The sequence below is a fragment of the Clarias gariepinus genome, chromosome 24 (assembly GCF_024256425.1).
Source record: "Clarias gariepinus isolate MV-2021 ecotype Netherlands chromosome 24, CGAR_prim_01v2, whole genome shotgun sequence".
NCBI classification, from domain to species: Eukaryota; Metazoa; Chordata; class Actinopteri; order Siluriformes; family Clariidae; genus Clarias; species Clarias gariepinus.
In genome coordinates, this window is record NC_071123.1 from 6,657,656 (window position 1) to 6,671,537 (window position 13,882).

General features: G+C 35.7%; 1 protein-coding gene across 5 annotated transcripts; it reads right to left on the minus strand.

Annotated features, from left to right (window-relative positions):
• Nucleotides 1-2,395: 2,395 nt before the first annotated feature.
• kat5b (K(lysine) acetyltransferase 5b) lies at nt 2,396-13,882 on the minus strand. Of its 5 annotated transcripts, none has more exons than XM_053485464.1 (15): nt 13,859-13,882; nt 13,680-13,746; nt 12,372-12,440; nt 11,816-11,952; nt 11,522-11,590; nt 10,421-10,591; nt 9,503-9,571; nt 8,192-8,254; nt 7,529-7,777; nt 6,561-6,650; nt 5,669-5,809; nt 5,480-5,573; nt 5,044-5,203; nt 4,856-4,937; nt 2,396-3,650 (listed from the first exon to the last, which is right to left on the minus strand). In XM_053485464.1, exons 1-15 carry the CDS (start codon nt 13,880-13,882, stop codon nt 3,516-3,518), a joined length of 1,620 nt encoding a protein of 539 aa, XP_053341439.1. In that variant the 3' UTR covers nt 2,396-3,515. The 5 variants fall into 5 exon arrangements, with proteins under 5 accessions (XP_053341439.1, XP_053341436.1, XP_053341438.1 ...); XM_053485461.1 differs by having other exon boundaries at nt 10,319-10,591; nt 13,859-13,881; XM_053485463.1 differs by having other exon boundaries at nt 11,804-11,952; nt 13,859-13,881.

Here is a 13,882-nt window from a genome sequence, read left to right on the forward strand (position 1 = left end):
AGGGATCGCTCATGACTTTTGTACACTACAGTATGTGTATATGAAACATTATTTCAGTTAGATCCACTTCAGAGCCATGCTGCTATTAGGGATAGGAATCAACAGGCACCAGCCAATATGATGTCACAAAACCTAGGTGCTGATTTGATTTGTATTGCTATTTTGTATCCATCACCACTCTGTAAATATTCCAGATAAGATTTGATTACAAATATGCACTCCTAATACACAAGATGCTGCCAATGTGTGATTAGTTCGGAGCTCACCAGCTGTAGGATTATAGTGGAATGGCAACATATATAAATTTAAAATGCATCTCAATAAATTAGAATATCTTTGAAAAGTTGATTTATTTTAGTAATTTAATTCGAAAAGCAAAACCCATATTATATAGATTCATTACACACAGACTGATAAATTTCAAGTGTTTATTTCTTTTAATGTTGATGATTATGACTTACAGCTAATGAAAACCGAAAATTTAGTATCTCTGAAATATTTTAGGGCGGCACGGTGGTGTAGTGGTTAGCACTGTCGCCTTGCGCCTCCAGGGTCCGGGTTCGATTCCCGGCCAGGCTCGATTCCAGTCTCTGTGTGCATGGAGTTTGCATGTTCTCCCCGTGCTTGGTGGGTTTCCTCCGGGTACCCCGGTTTGCTCCCACAGTCCAAAGACATATAGGTTTAGGTGAATTGATGTTCCCATATTGCCCATAGTGTGTACCCTGCCTCGTGCCCCAAGTCTCCTGGGATAGGTTCCAGGTCCCCGCAACCCTGAATACAGGATAAAGCAGTATAGAAGATGAGTGAGAAATATTTTAATATTGTGAAGAAGTTCACCATTAGAGCATGACACCATGAGTTTCTAATCAGCTAATTAACACAAAACACCTGAAAAGGTTTCTGAGCCTTTAAATGGTCTCTCTGTCTGGTCCAGTTGGCTCAACCATCAGGGGGAAGTGTGCTGGCTTGACAGTAGTTGCTCACTGACACCCTGCACATGGAGAGACACAAAAAGTCATTGCCAAAGAAGAATTGCTTCAATAGAACATTAATAGAAAGTTAAATAGAAGGAAAAATGTGCTAAAAACAGGGATAACCACAGCCATGAGAGGATTGTGAAATGAAGCCCATTTGGGTCAAGAATTTGGAGGAGATTCACAAGGTGTGGACTTCAGCTGGAGTCAGTGCATCAAGAGCCACCACACAGCCGTATCCAGGACATGGGCAACAACTGTCGCATTCCTTGTGTCAAGCCAGTCTTGAACCAGAGACGATGTCAGAGGCATCATTCCCAGGCTAAGGACAAAAAGGACTGGACTGTTGCTCAGTGGGCCAAAGATCAAAGCAAATTTTGCAGTTCAAAAAACAAGTTTCTCATCAGCGTGGCATTACATGAATCAACAAAAAGAATCTCAATATGTAAGAATCAATTTTTTTTTTTTCACCCATCTCTAGGTGCTTCACTAAATAAATGTGGAGAAATTAATATTATCTTATATAACATGCAGTGATGCTACCTGACACAAATCACAGCTACTTAAAGTTGAAAATTTTCCATAACACCAAGTTTATCTCACACCACAGCAATGCTGTTAATATCAACTAAGCTGTAAATGTAACTAATGGCTTAAACCCAACACAGACTTTCTCCATACTGTTAATACACCTATGTAATGTACATCCAGATGGATTATACACAGAGATTCAAAATTAATATAACAACAACAGATTGTTGTACTTGGCATGAGTTATGTTTGTGTGAGAAAGAACCAGCCTGCTTTCTGAAAACGGCAGAAATGTGAGTATACCTAAATATGTTACGTTTGGTATTATGTCTTAAGAGAAAATACGGGATCACTTTCAACACAGAAATATTGCATTGGGTGATCCCTGTTCCTAGTGCTCATATTTATTAAACTGTTGAACATGAAATTTTAATAATTTTAATAAAACTGATGACTGTAAACATTTCATTTAAATGTGCAATATTTTTATTCCTGACTAGTACAAATGACTATGAAAAATATGTTGAACATGAGAAAACAACACGTAAGTTGCTGCCTTAGCAGGTGTATTAAGGAGTTGAGAAAAATGACTTCAAAACCTGACTTCCAGTCCAGAAGGCTTGTTTGTGTTTGAATCCTCACGTCAGTCATTTTACAGACACAGGCTACAGTAGATCCAGGAGGCGATGCTTCATGAAAATTAGTGAATTATTCAAATATCAAACTGCGAGTCTTGAAAAAAAGGTTTGTTCTTACCTAATGCAACTTTAACTGTGAGTCTGTTTGAATACATGACAAAAAAAAAAACTCCTTAAAATCAACAAAGCAAAAAATTAAATTTTTACGTATGTTACTGCGGACATCAAAGACGACTCAGAACTTCTCATATGATCGGCTAAAGATGAAAATATTTATAATGAATTAGTGAGTCAGAGGTATTTCACGTGATAAAATGACAGATATATTCCGTCAATGAAAAGTGGTTCCACCTTGTGGCGTTTAATGATGAGTGTAAAGGGAAATTACATGACACTTAAGTGAACGTGTGAATAGGTGAGAACAGAATATTTCACTGATGCCACTACATAAAAAAACTAACTCCTTGTAATCAATATAGTTCATATTACTGGGGAAGAAACACTAATAGAAATCTTTCATGTTACAGATCTCCAACCATGGACGAGATTTTACAGAAAATAGCCTTTACGTTAAATTAAAATACTATGCCACGAGTGTTTCACGGTTTACATTCAGTTCTTTTTACCATTAAAAAAAAGGAAAAAGAAGAAGAAAAAGAAGAAAGAAAGATCGACAGCTGTACATGGATCCAAATTTACATTCTTGTAACAGTTCGACATGGCTTATTGTTACGGACATCCCCATGCAGATTTGTAATTTCCCCACACAGAGATGCAATACCAAGTTTAAAAACATCCTTTACAAAAAAAAAAGAACGGTGTATATTATGTACAAATCCTAAAAAACGAACATCCTTTTCCTTTAAGTTGTTTGTGCGTAGAATCCACAGGTGGCTGTGCTGGTAGAAAAACAAAAAGTCTGTGATTGAGTCACTGAGTCACTTGATTATTTGACACTCTGGTCGAAGGGTGCGAGAAAAAAAAAGTTTTTGTGGTAAATTAATTAAGACCCAAAACAAGGAAGATGATCAGTAAGCCAAGGGCATCTAAAGAGAAGGTGGATGAATCTGAAGTACTTCAAAAAAGCAAATCCACTTGGCTCTGCTCAAACACCTATTTGAAAAAAAATTTTTAAAGGGCACACAAGGACAAATCTGAAGACTGATGGTCACATTAGCATGATCACTAGAATAACGGACAGTAACTTTTTTAATATATATATTTCTTTTGTCTTTTAAGTCATCTCCGATTAGGACCCAAAAAAAAAAAAAAGTGACCCAGGAAAATTGTAAAATTGACTTCTGCAAATGTAGTCTATTAAACTTTGCAGTTCTCCAAGCTTCAGTCCCAGAGGTTGCAGTGGAGTGCATTTCTACCACTTGCCCCTTTTGCTCCAGTCTTTCGGGGTAAAATGGAGGCATTTAGGGTCGATACGAAGGTGTCGCTTTTGCATGGCACGTTCGTGACCATCTACGATGTCCTCCGAGAGCGTGAGAATGTATTGCCCCTGAAGAACAGTTAAAAGAGTATATTTAAATTTCATTTGCATTTCTTTAAATTTTATTTTAACAAGAGTCTGAATACAAATTTGGATCACTAATGAATGAGCCAGAGGTGCGAGGAGATGCCCTAACACACAAGAAACCTTAGGAGTGACAATGGGACTGTTTCACGACAACAGCTCTTAGATATAATTCTAGAGTTTGCAGATATCACTACTCACTTATGTAATTGTAAATAATTGAGACTTAATTGACAGCTAATTGTGTGCTTTTCTTAAATACTATCTTCTTAAGCTATTTGTATTGCTCTATACCTTAACTAAACTGTGAACGTTTGTACATAATGGTAAAATAAGGACCAAGAAACAACTAAGTGCACTACCAGTCAAAAGGTTGGACACACCTTCTAATTCTATAGTGTTTTCTGATTATTATTTATTTCTACAATGTTAAACAATACTGAAGGAATTCACAATATGTAATAAGCTCCTTTGATCAGTTAATATTGAGATGTGTCTGATGCTGTGTAAAGTCTTCATAACGGCTCTAATCTGAGGTGCTGTTTGTTAATTGGTGATTTTTGGGGCTGGTAACTCCAAATAAACTTCTCCTCTGTTTTGGTCTTGTTTTCCTGGGATGGTCTCCATGCAAGCCCGTTTCATGATTTCAGGTTTTGCAAATCCATGTGACAATACTGTTCTTGCAAAAACTGTTCCAGTTGGCCTTCATGTCTTAAAATAACTGACTGCAGTTGGTACTTAATAACCTAATGCCATGCCAACAATACTGGAGATTACCAAACTATGAAATAACCTAATGTGTTATTTCATAGTTTGGTAATCTCCAGTATTGTTCTAGAAAATAAATCACAAATAAATTATATATATTTATATTTAAGTAAAAAGTGTGTCTGAACTTTTGACTGGTACTTTAGATGTTATATCTATTGTTGCTTACTTCCTGCATGGTCATTCTCTCATCGAGTTCAAGAGCTGGTTTTCCATTTAAACAGCAGGCAATTAATATGTTCTCCGAAAAATTTTATTTCAAATGTATTTGAAATAACATTTCGGTCAACCAGCATGAAACTACAATAATGCAATGTTTATGGCTATAACAACCAGTAAAAGTAAATAAACAAGCAGATTTTTACACCCAGGAATAAAAGTTCTATGATATTATACATTTATAAATAAGCATTAATGGTCACCTTGTAGTAGTTGATGAGATTGAGGTACTGTAGGGTTGAGATTACATCCTCCTTCTTTACACTGGTAATCTCGCTAATTTCACTAAAAAAAAAAAAAAAGTAAATGCAGCAATCATCACATAATCCAATAAACACCTTTAGAATGAGAACAGGATGTATTTAGTGTAACCTGGTTTTCAAGGGCTTACTTGATGGTGATTTGCGGTCGTTCTCCGTTATCTGATTTAAGCTCCATTAGGATCTCGAGAATAGTCTGAGACCAATAGGAACGGTAAGAGAGCAGGCCCAGATCAGATAGGGGCTTCTCTGGGGTTCCTGTCTTACCTTCAACCTTAGAAAGTTCATAGCCTAGGAGAGAGAGAGACAGAGATGACATGTAAGCAATTTCACTTTGGCCATTAACGACTAAATTCTATAGAACGTAAAAAAGGAACTGAAAGCAATAACTATGAATTAGCCTTCAAGCGGCAAATAAATTACTCTGAAACAGTCGCGTGTAAATTTGTACTTTTAGGCACTTGGCTAGGCACTAGGACAATTTAATCACAATAAACAATTTCATTTCGTTTCCATTAAAAGGTCTTTTTTTATTTCTGAGAAAACAGATTGAGTTGTGAAACTTACTAAACTCAATCAGCAGTTTGCCGTAGCCTCTCCTCTGATATGGGGGTAAAGTCAGAATACAGGCCACGTTATAATCCTCAGTCGATTCTTTTTCCTTTAAACATTACAAATGGACAACAACATGATCAAGACTTTCCCATGGCATTGTTAGAAATGTGCAGCAAATATAATCAGCTTTGTTTAACATACCTTAGAAAAGTAGCCAACTATATGGAAGCCCTTGGAGTCATACTCAGTCATTACATAGAACAGGAAGGGGTCTGTGTCGTAGTACAGGGTCTTGTGGTCCAGAAAACATTTTGCCAATAAACACAGGTTCTGTGAATATGTCTATAAAGCAAAACAAAATGAGACACGAAGTTTTATTAAAAAAAAAAAAAAAAAAAGTACATTCCAATGAGTTACATTTGTTAGTTAAGTTGCCTGGTGACCAGCGTTGCCAGATGTATCACAATTATCAAATTTATACTATAATATGTGTCTCTGTACGGTGTTCAAACAATAATTGTAAAAATTCCAATTTTTTGGTGTCATTGTTTATCAGAGTAATTTGAAACCAGTTTGGTTATTTAATTTATATGATCTTATTACAGAAAACAGACCATTAATCAATCCACATCTCTACTGAGATCTCATCAGACAGCCACTGTCGCCTCCTAGCTAGCATTGTACAATGTAGCATATGTAGGTGAAATAATCAATATTCAAAAACATTGAACAGTTAAAGTCCATTGCAGTTTATTTGGTAGATGTAGATGATGCTAAGCTCAATTCTGGGATGCTGCAATACATTTTTTTTGTGTACAATAATTTGCCCCAAAACATGATAATTCTGGGGTCTCTGTATGGTTATTTGGTTTTGACTACCTGGCAACACTGCTGGTGACTAAGGTTTGTGTGACGAGAATGCAGTCATCGTCATTTATTTTGAATATTGTTAGCTGATATGACTGGGTAAATTTCATATTCACAAGTGGCGAGTTCATGCTGAAGTTGAAGGGTTTTTAGTTTGGATGTCAAAATACATCTAGTAGTACATCAGTTAGAGATATATTACAAAGCACTGAAGAAATATAATTACCTTGTTTTTCCTGCCGTCAATTTCAAAGAAGGATATAGTCCCCTTGCGGTAGATTTCATTTCCTGGAGGATGTCGGAGATTGCATTTTGTCTGCTCCGACAAAAAGATAGAAATTACCAATTGACCCTGTATGAAACTAACTGACAAGTTAGTAAATAAAATATTCTAACAAACTCCACAGGTTAAAAATGTTTAACCATAATATACACCATTAAATGCGTTTAAAAATAACACAATATACACCATTAGATATTGTATCCATTAGATATTGACTATGGTACAAGCCTGACTGGTGGTGCAGTTCATGTTGCAAATGCTTTTTTTCTTGCACTTTTAAGTTTTTTTTTATTTTAAATATTATAACAGATTGATGATATTTTGGCTATATTACAGGTAGGGTGGACCACACGAATTACTAGGGATGGGAATCCCCAGTGACCACCCGACACGATATTACAATACCCAGGTGCCGATTCGGTTTGTTTTGCAATTCTGTTAGTATCAAGTATTAAGTTTATACATATTTCACTATTAATGCTTTTTTATATTTTGGTAGAATTCTTTCAAAAACTTAGCAAATAATTTGTTGGAATGCGGTGCTAAATTCAAATATGTAAATAGTTTAGAGCACCACCTGTAGGATTATAGAAGAGCTGCAACATTTAACCACTTTACATGCAACCATAGGAAAATGTTTTAAAAGTTTTTAAAAATAAACTAAAAATCGAATTTGGAGCCAGTGTTGTGATACATAAAATGCCATACAAAAGAACCACGATGTATCACCAAATCCATCCCCTCCCGCATCTTTATTGTTTAATTCTCTAAAAAACCATGTTTCATTGCACAGCAATTGTTTTTATTTATTTTTCAATTATAACAGACATCAAAATGTTCCAGTACTATAAACAATACACAGTAACTTGATATGACAGAGCAGTAGTTGACATTTTAGTGTGAAAACATACCAAATGCCTCTGTAGACACTTTAGGCTTTTGAGGTACTTGAGGCAGAACTCGCAGAGGTAGAGGATGGGCAGTGTGGTCAGCTCCTGCGGGTACGGAGAGAAGTACCAGGGCTTGAGCCGATGACGTCCTAGCTCAATGCAGTCGATGTTCTTCATGCGCGTGATGATGTCATCGTGGCTGCGGTCGGACACCAGACTTCCGGTCATCCGTGGGGCGGAGGGGATACCATCCGAGCTATCCTGTGAGTCCTGACATTGTACAGAGAGAGAACAGAACTCATCACAAAATAGCCACGCCTTAAAAAATGGCTGAGTTAAATCAAACACCTCTGAACTGTAGTCCTAATTCTTTTCCACCTTCTAAACTCAATATACAATTTGAGCTGAATAATTTATCATTCTCTGAAATAAAAACTTATCATGTTCAATGCTTAAATTAATAAACTGTTCATTTACTGCTAATGCCTTATTCCTGTACCCTACCTCTAAGGTCTAACTCCACATGTCATTATGAAAATCACAAGTTTAAGGCTGATCCCACTCAAATAAAACCAGCAACTGTTTTTTGATGTTGGTGGATCCATCATGTTAATACAGAGCCCTGTTCACTACCCTGTGACTGTCACACAGCAAAACAGACAATGATAAATAAATGAGACGGACCTCTCCCGGCGGCAGAAAGCCACTGGCGCTGCGAGGGCTGTTATACTGGAATACCTTTATCATCTATTAGAAAAACACAAGGGGTTGCAAAAGGCTTTGGGGCACTTGCATTTGACACGGGAGGGGGGAAAAAATGTTACAGCATAACAGACTGGAATCTTAGAAGAAATCTCCGGCTTTTTTTGTGTGTGCGTGTGTGTTAGTAATCTCAATCATGCGTGTAGTGTATGCAAAATCACCACACGAAGAATTTTACACATTCCCTATACTGGGAAGAGTAGGCTACTGCTGCCTTACATCTAAATTATAACGTAGTTTTTTGTAAAGAAATACGTGAGTCAATCATTTTTGTATTTAAATCTGTATGAATCGTTGAGGACAAAATTGAAAATTAAACTCAAATTAGAACACTACTTCTTTTAGATGGGACTCTTTTTCCACAAGAAAAAAAGAAAAATAAAAAAAAAAAAACATAAATCCATTCATGTAAACAAAAACTACAGGATTGACATTGTCCTGCAGGGCTTCAGTATTTAAAAAAAAAAATATATATATATATATATATATATATATATATATATATATATATATATATATATATATATATATTATTATTATTATTTTTTTTTAATGGAATAAAATGCCACAGACAGGTTTCACTCTTATACTACCTTCTTTGTAACTTTAAGACAATTGCAGAATTGAATAAGTAATATGGTAGCTACTGCAATTACTCATAGAAGCAAATATGTGAGTTTAAATTTAGAATTTCTTGTCTTGATGGTGCAAAAAAATAAATTTCATAAATTAATCAGATGCGTAATTGGCAGATTTGTCTGGGAAAAACATATTCCTATATATATTGTTATATTTCCATAAAATGACCATCTGCTATGGTCAGAATGGAGTTTGATTTATTAGTGTTATTCTAAATTGATTCCTTAGTGTGTTTACGAAACAGGTTTTATAAACCATGATTATGATTAGCTTCTCCCAGAAGTCCTTAAGTAACTGCAAAACTTTAAAATTTTAATTATAATTGACATTAACAAATTTAAAACCATTACATGTCGTCCGGAATTTAAACTTGATGTCGCCAGATGGTTAAAAGTCTCTAATGACATGACAATAAAATGAAAAAATAAGAATAAGACTACAAATAAAACATAAAATATGTTTATGACAAAATAACCATGACTTGTAGACATATGGTCTTAAACGGAAAATAAGTTATATATTTAACAATGATCTTTGATAAAGAAATAAAAGGAAAAGTATGCTGAGGCTTGGGCTCCAGACTGCCGTGTTTACCTCATCAGTGCCACAGTTTTTCCTCTTCCGGCCAGGCTGAGACGGAATGAGTCGGCGCGCTGTGCCATTCTAATACAAAAGAGAACGCACACACAACACAGGCACATTTTCTTCTTTTTCTGATAAAGTGAACTTCTGTTCAGTTGAATTGAAAAGTTAAAAACATCACATTAAACAGTTCTAGGTAAAGATACTGAACTAGGGGTCCTGTAATAATTTCAATTCAACACCAAAAAAAAAGGGCAATTCCAGCAGTCTCAGAGAACGTACGTTTTTTTTTTTTTTTGTCTTCATCTAAAAATAAACAAATTCTCAAAGTTCATTTACATTCTAAAAATATCTAGTATTTTATAACTGTCATGGATGTCACAATAAACTGACTAACTTTCATGAGAGAGTACAGGTTTTCTACAAACTCTTCATTTTAAAGACACTCTATGAACACAAAAAGATATGAAAATGTGTCATTTAAAAAAATCTATAATTTAGTAGAAACTCATATCTGATTAAGTCCTCTGCAAACTATTTTAAGAACATGCTGGAATTGTAAGTTCTAATAATAATAATTAGAATTAGTAATTATGAAAACAATCAAACTACAATATAATAATAATAATAGAATTATAAAATATTATTATAATTATAATAACTATATATTATATAATTATTAAATCACAAACAAATTTTCTCTCTTTTTCTTTGTGCTTTTTTACACTCAGTGTTTTAATCTTTACCGTTTAATTTGCAAGTAAAAGTTTAGCCAATACAATCAGTGTATCAGTATGGTTTGGTAGGAACCCTATGAATTATGCCTACTTTTGTTTCCCAGGGCATGGCTGATCTTTGCATGGAATTGTCCAATAGGATGTGAGGGGATGCCAGAGTAGAGAGAGACAGAGCACTTGGGCAAGGTGTTACCGTGGTGAGAGAGGTAAGCGGCTCATGCTCTTCTCTGGCTTTGGTACTGAAAGTTTCCCGGACTGTGGGATACACAGACGCCTGCGAGACCTCTGCTGAACTTGGAAGTGAAGGCACTGATGTCGCAGCAGAAACTTGCGATGCTAAGGAGACTGATTCTGCTTTCCTCTTCTGTAAACCAAGCAGAAAAATATCAAAACTACTTTTCTTCCTTACAGAAGAAAAACATTTTCACAAACGTAAAATTAACATTTACGGTTAATAAAAACTGCTAACCTTCAATTAAAAAAAAATAAAAATAATAATAATAATAATGTACACACTGGTTTCTGAACCATGATCACCGTCAAGAAATCTTAATTTTTCTTACCCTTCTTCCATTCCATTGCTTATATCATTGTCATCATAACAAGCATAAAGGTGCTTTCTCCATTTTCTGATTTATCATTATGTCCAATACAAGTCTCAGCACAAAAACAAATAGGAAGGATGTAAGCCTTTGGCTTAATTAAGATACTAGCCTCTTGAATGACCCTGAACATTTCCACATTTTATCAAGCATTTGATTGATATGTCAGGAATCTGCACAAAATGTCTCATAACATTGGTTTGGGACTTATTTACAAAAATGTTATAAAACATGCTCATGGAATAAAATGCTGCAATTGCAAGAACATGTAGTTCTACAGGGTATTTACCCAAATGTGAATACTAATACATAATCTTAATTAACTTTTGTTGTGGCATGTTGTGTTAATCCCAATTAACTTTTACATTTAAGGGGAGAAAACCTTTGCATTATATCTAATATTAGCATGTTAACATTTATGATTAATGATTCTTTCCACAATATGATATTGCACACTATTTTTTTTTCACAATTTAATAATGAACCTGACCAGGATTTAGACTTGAAACTGTAACCAGTTGCACCACGTGTGATCCCCGACTCAGTTGAATTGATGAAACTTTATGCAGCACTTTTACAAACACAAGGAAAAAGTCACCATGTCACTTTAATTACAACCCCCCCAAATTCCTTTTTCTGGCATTAATTGAGTGCGCGTGTTTTAGTAAAGAACGGGCAAGGTTTTGCTGTACCGGTGTGGGAAGGGTTTTGCCTCTGGAAGGTGCTGAAGCAGGTTGAACGTTGAGATCTAGACTTTTCCTCTGAATTTGAACAAAAAGGAAGAGAGCACAGTTAAAGGGAACAAATCATGTTTAGTTTACTTCACATTGTTTTTGCGAATACAATTTTACTATTTTGACCACCTCTTTTAAAGGACAGAATCTGAAATTCAGTCCCAGCGCTCAAGAAGTGGTAAAAATGGGAGGTAAAGGATTTTTTTTATTGTAAGTAGTAAGTTAACGGTGATCCAATACCTCCTCTCTTACCACATCTCGCTCTGGTGAGCTGGGCCGAGAGCCAGGCAGGCCGTTCTTCGTGGGTGTCTTTGCCTCCTTTTTAGGGAACTGGAGCTTTTTCATGTCCAGCCGGTCCGGAGTGACCCACTCATCCAACCTCTTGTTAACTTGAAACAAATTAAGTGCATTAACTAAAATGTCACTGACAGGGAACACAGCTCCATAAATTAGATGGGCTCTGTGATATGACTGTACCTTTTCTTATAATTCAGAAATATCTTCTGTATTAAATATGCAGAATACTTTCTTTCTTAAACAGGTTTTGGACTCTTGGATTAAAGCAAACTCCAAGCCAATTTTTCTTTTCTTTTTTTTTATAAAAGACTATGCAAGAATGTGATCTTCATGTCAGATTCTAAAATAAATAACCTATAATGATAGACCTGCAATTTAGGTGAATCACTACATTTCACATCATTGCACATTTATAGCCCGCCAATCTAAACTCCAATAATTTTACTACAGCGTGTGATTCTTGTCTCTAACAGCAAAACTGGGCTAAAGACCATACAAATAAAGTACTTACAGTCAATGTAGTGAACATAGTAGAGCTTTTTTCCAGGGACCTCTTTGACACTGAGAATTTCAGCTAATGCTAGAAAGGAATAACAAAAAATATTACCAAAAGTGTATTAAAAATAATAAAATAAAAGCTTCCCCATTTCTTCTTGCTTTGTTAGGGGCTTAGAATAATGAAGTAAAAATAGATTAATGACTGTTGTTAGCACATGGTTTACTGCTAATATGGATCAATAGACATGGAGGAAGCTGTGGGGTCAATGCAATTGTGAATAGCGATTCTTCTCAAAACAGCTGGAAAAAAAATCTAAGAACTTCGACAATGCTGCAATTAAATAATATTTAATCCCCTTATCTTATTAATGCATATGCTGGTATCTCATTTTAATCCAATTAAAATTAGAAACCAGCATGAAGGCTTGACAGTGCACTGTTGCCTCGCACATTCAGGGTCTGGGTTTGGTTCCACCTTTGGGACTGCGTACAAGGAGTTTGTTTGTGAGTGTGTGAATGCATGTGTGAATTCCCACGGTCATAAAAAGAGAATAAATGCAATGTCCCTAATTGGACTACAGACGGATTGATGGACACTAGACTATATGTATTCTTTAGATTAATTTTGGCTAAGCTCAAACATGCTGCTTATCTTTTTGCTGCTCATATTGAGGGGTGGCAACACCAAAACGATCCGATCCGCACAACAACTTGCCACAGGTTTTATGCCGGAACCCTTGCATTTTTTCTGAGCTTGGGAACGGCACTGCGTCCAGTGTTTGGGGCATTGGATAGGAATCGAACTTGTGCCTTCCTCATGGTGGGCGAGAAACCTACCACTAAGCCTGAACCGGAGTAGGCTCAAACATACTTCCACTGTTATATATTCAGATTTGGATTCATGATTTCTTTTCATTTTTAGACGTGATGAAACAATTGAAAAATGGATAAACATTTGTTTAACATTATATTTTAAAATACTGCTTCCTGTTTTAAATTTCTAAATTCTAAAATCTAAATTAAAGGATTATTCATTGGTCTAAGATTTAAAGGTAAAGGTAATTAACTGCAACATGAACTTGCCCACTTTATATTTCTAAAAGAAAACTTCGCAGCTTGTTCTTGTTCATGACAGTAGATCTAAAAGTACACTGGCACTTGACCTAGGTTGTATTTTGAGTTAAAATCACCCTCCCGACTGTAACACCAGGCTTTTGTTTACATCCCCAGGCGCCCGTGTCCGCTTCACTGTGCGCCGCCATGACAGCTGCTTTATTATGCAGCTAGCGTGTTAGCATGCAGGCTAGCAGCCAGTACTTACGCCATTCGTCTTCGTTTTCTTGATTTTTTCTCAGCACGGGAAGACGACAGCCCTCGACAAGTTCCGGCTATCAAAAAAGAAAACGTTAAAATGCAAACCAGCCTCGTCACAATTAGGTATTTATCTAATTAAAACCATCAATTCGGCTAAATAAAAACAGGGATTCGTCGAGCACTTACCGTTGAGTCCGCCATTTTGGTCAT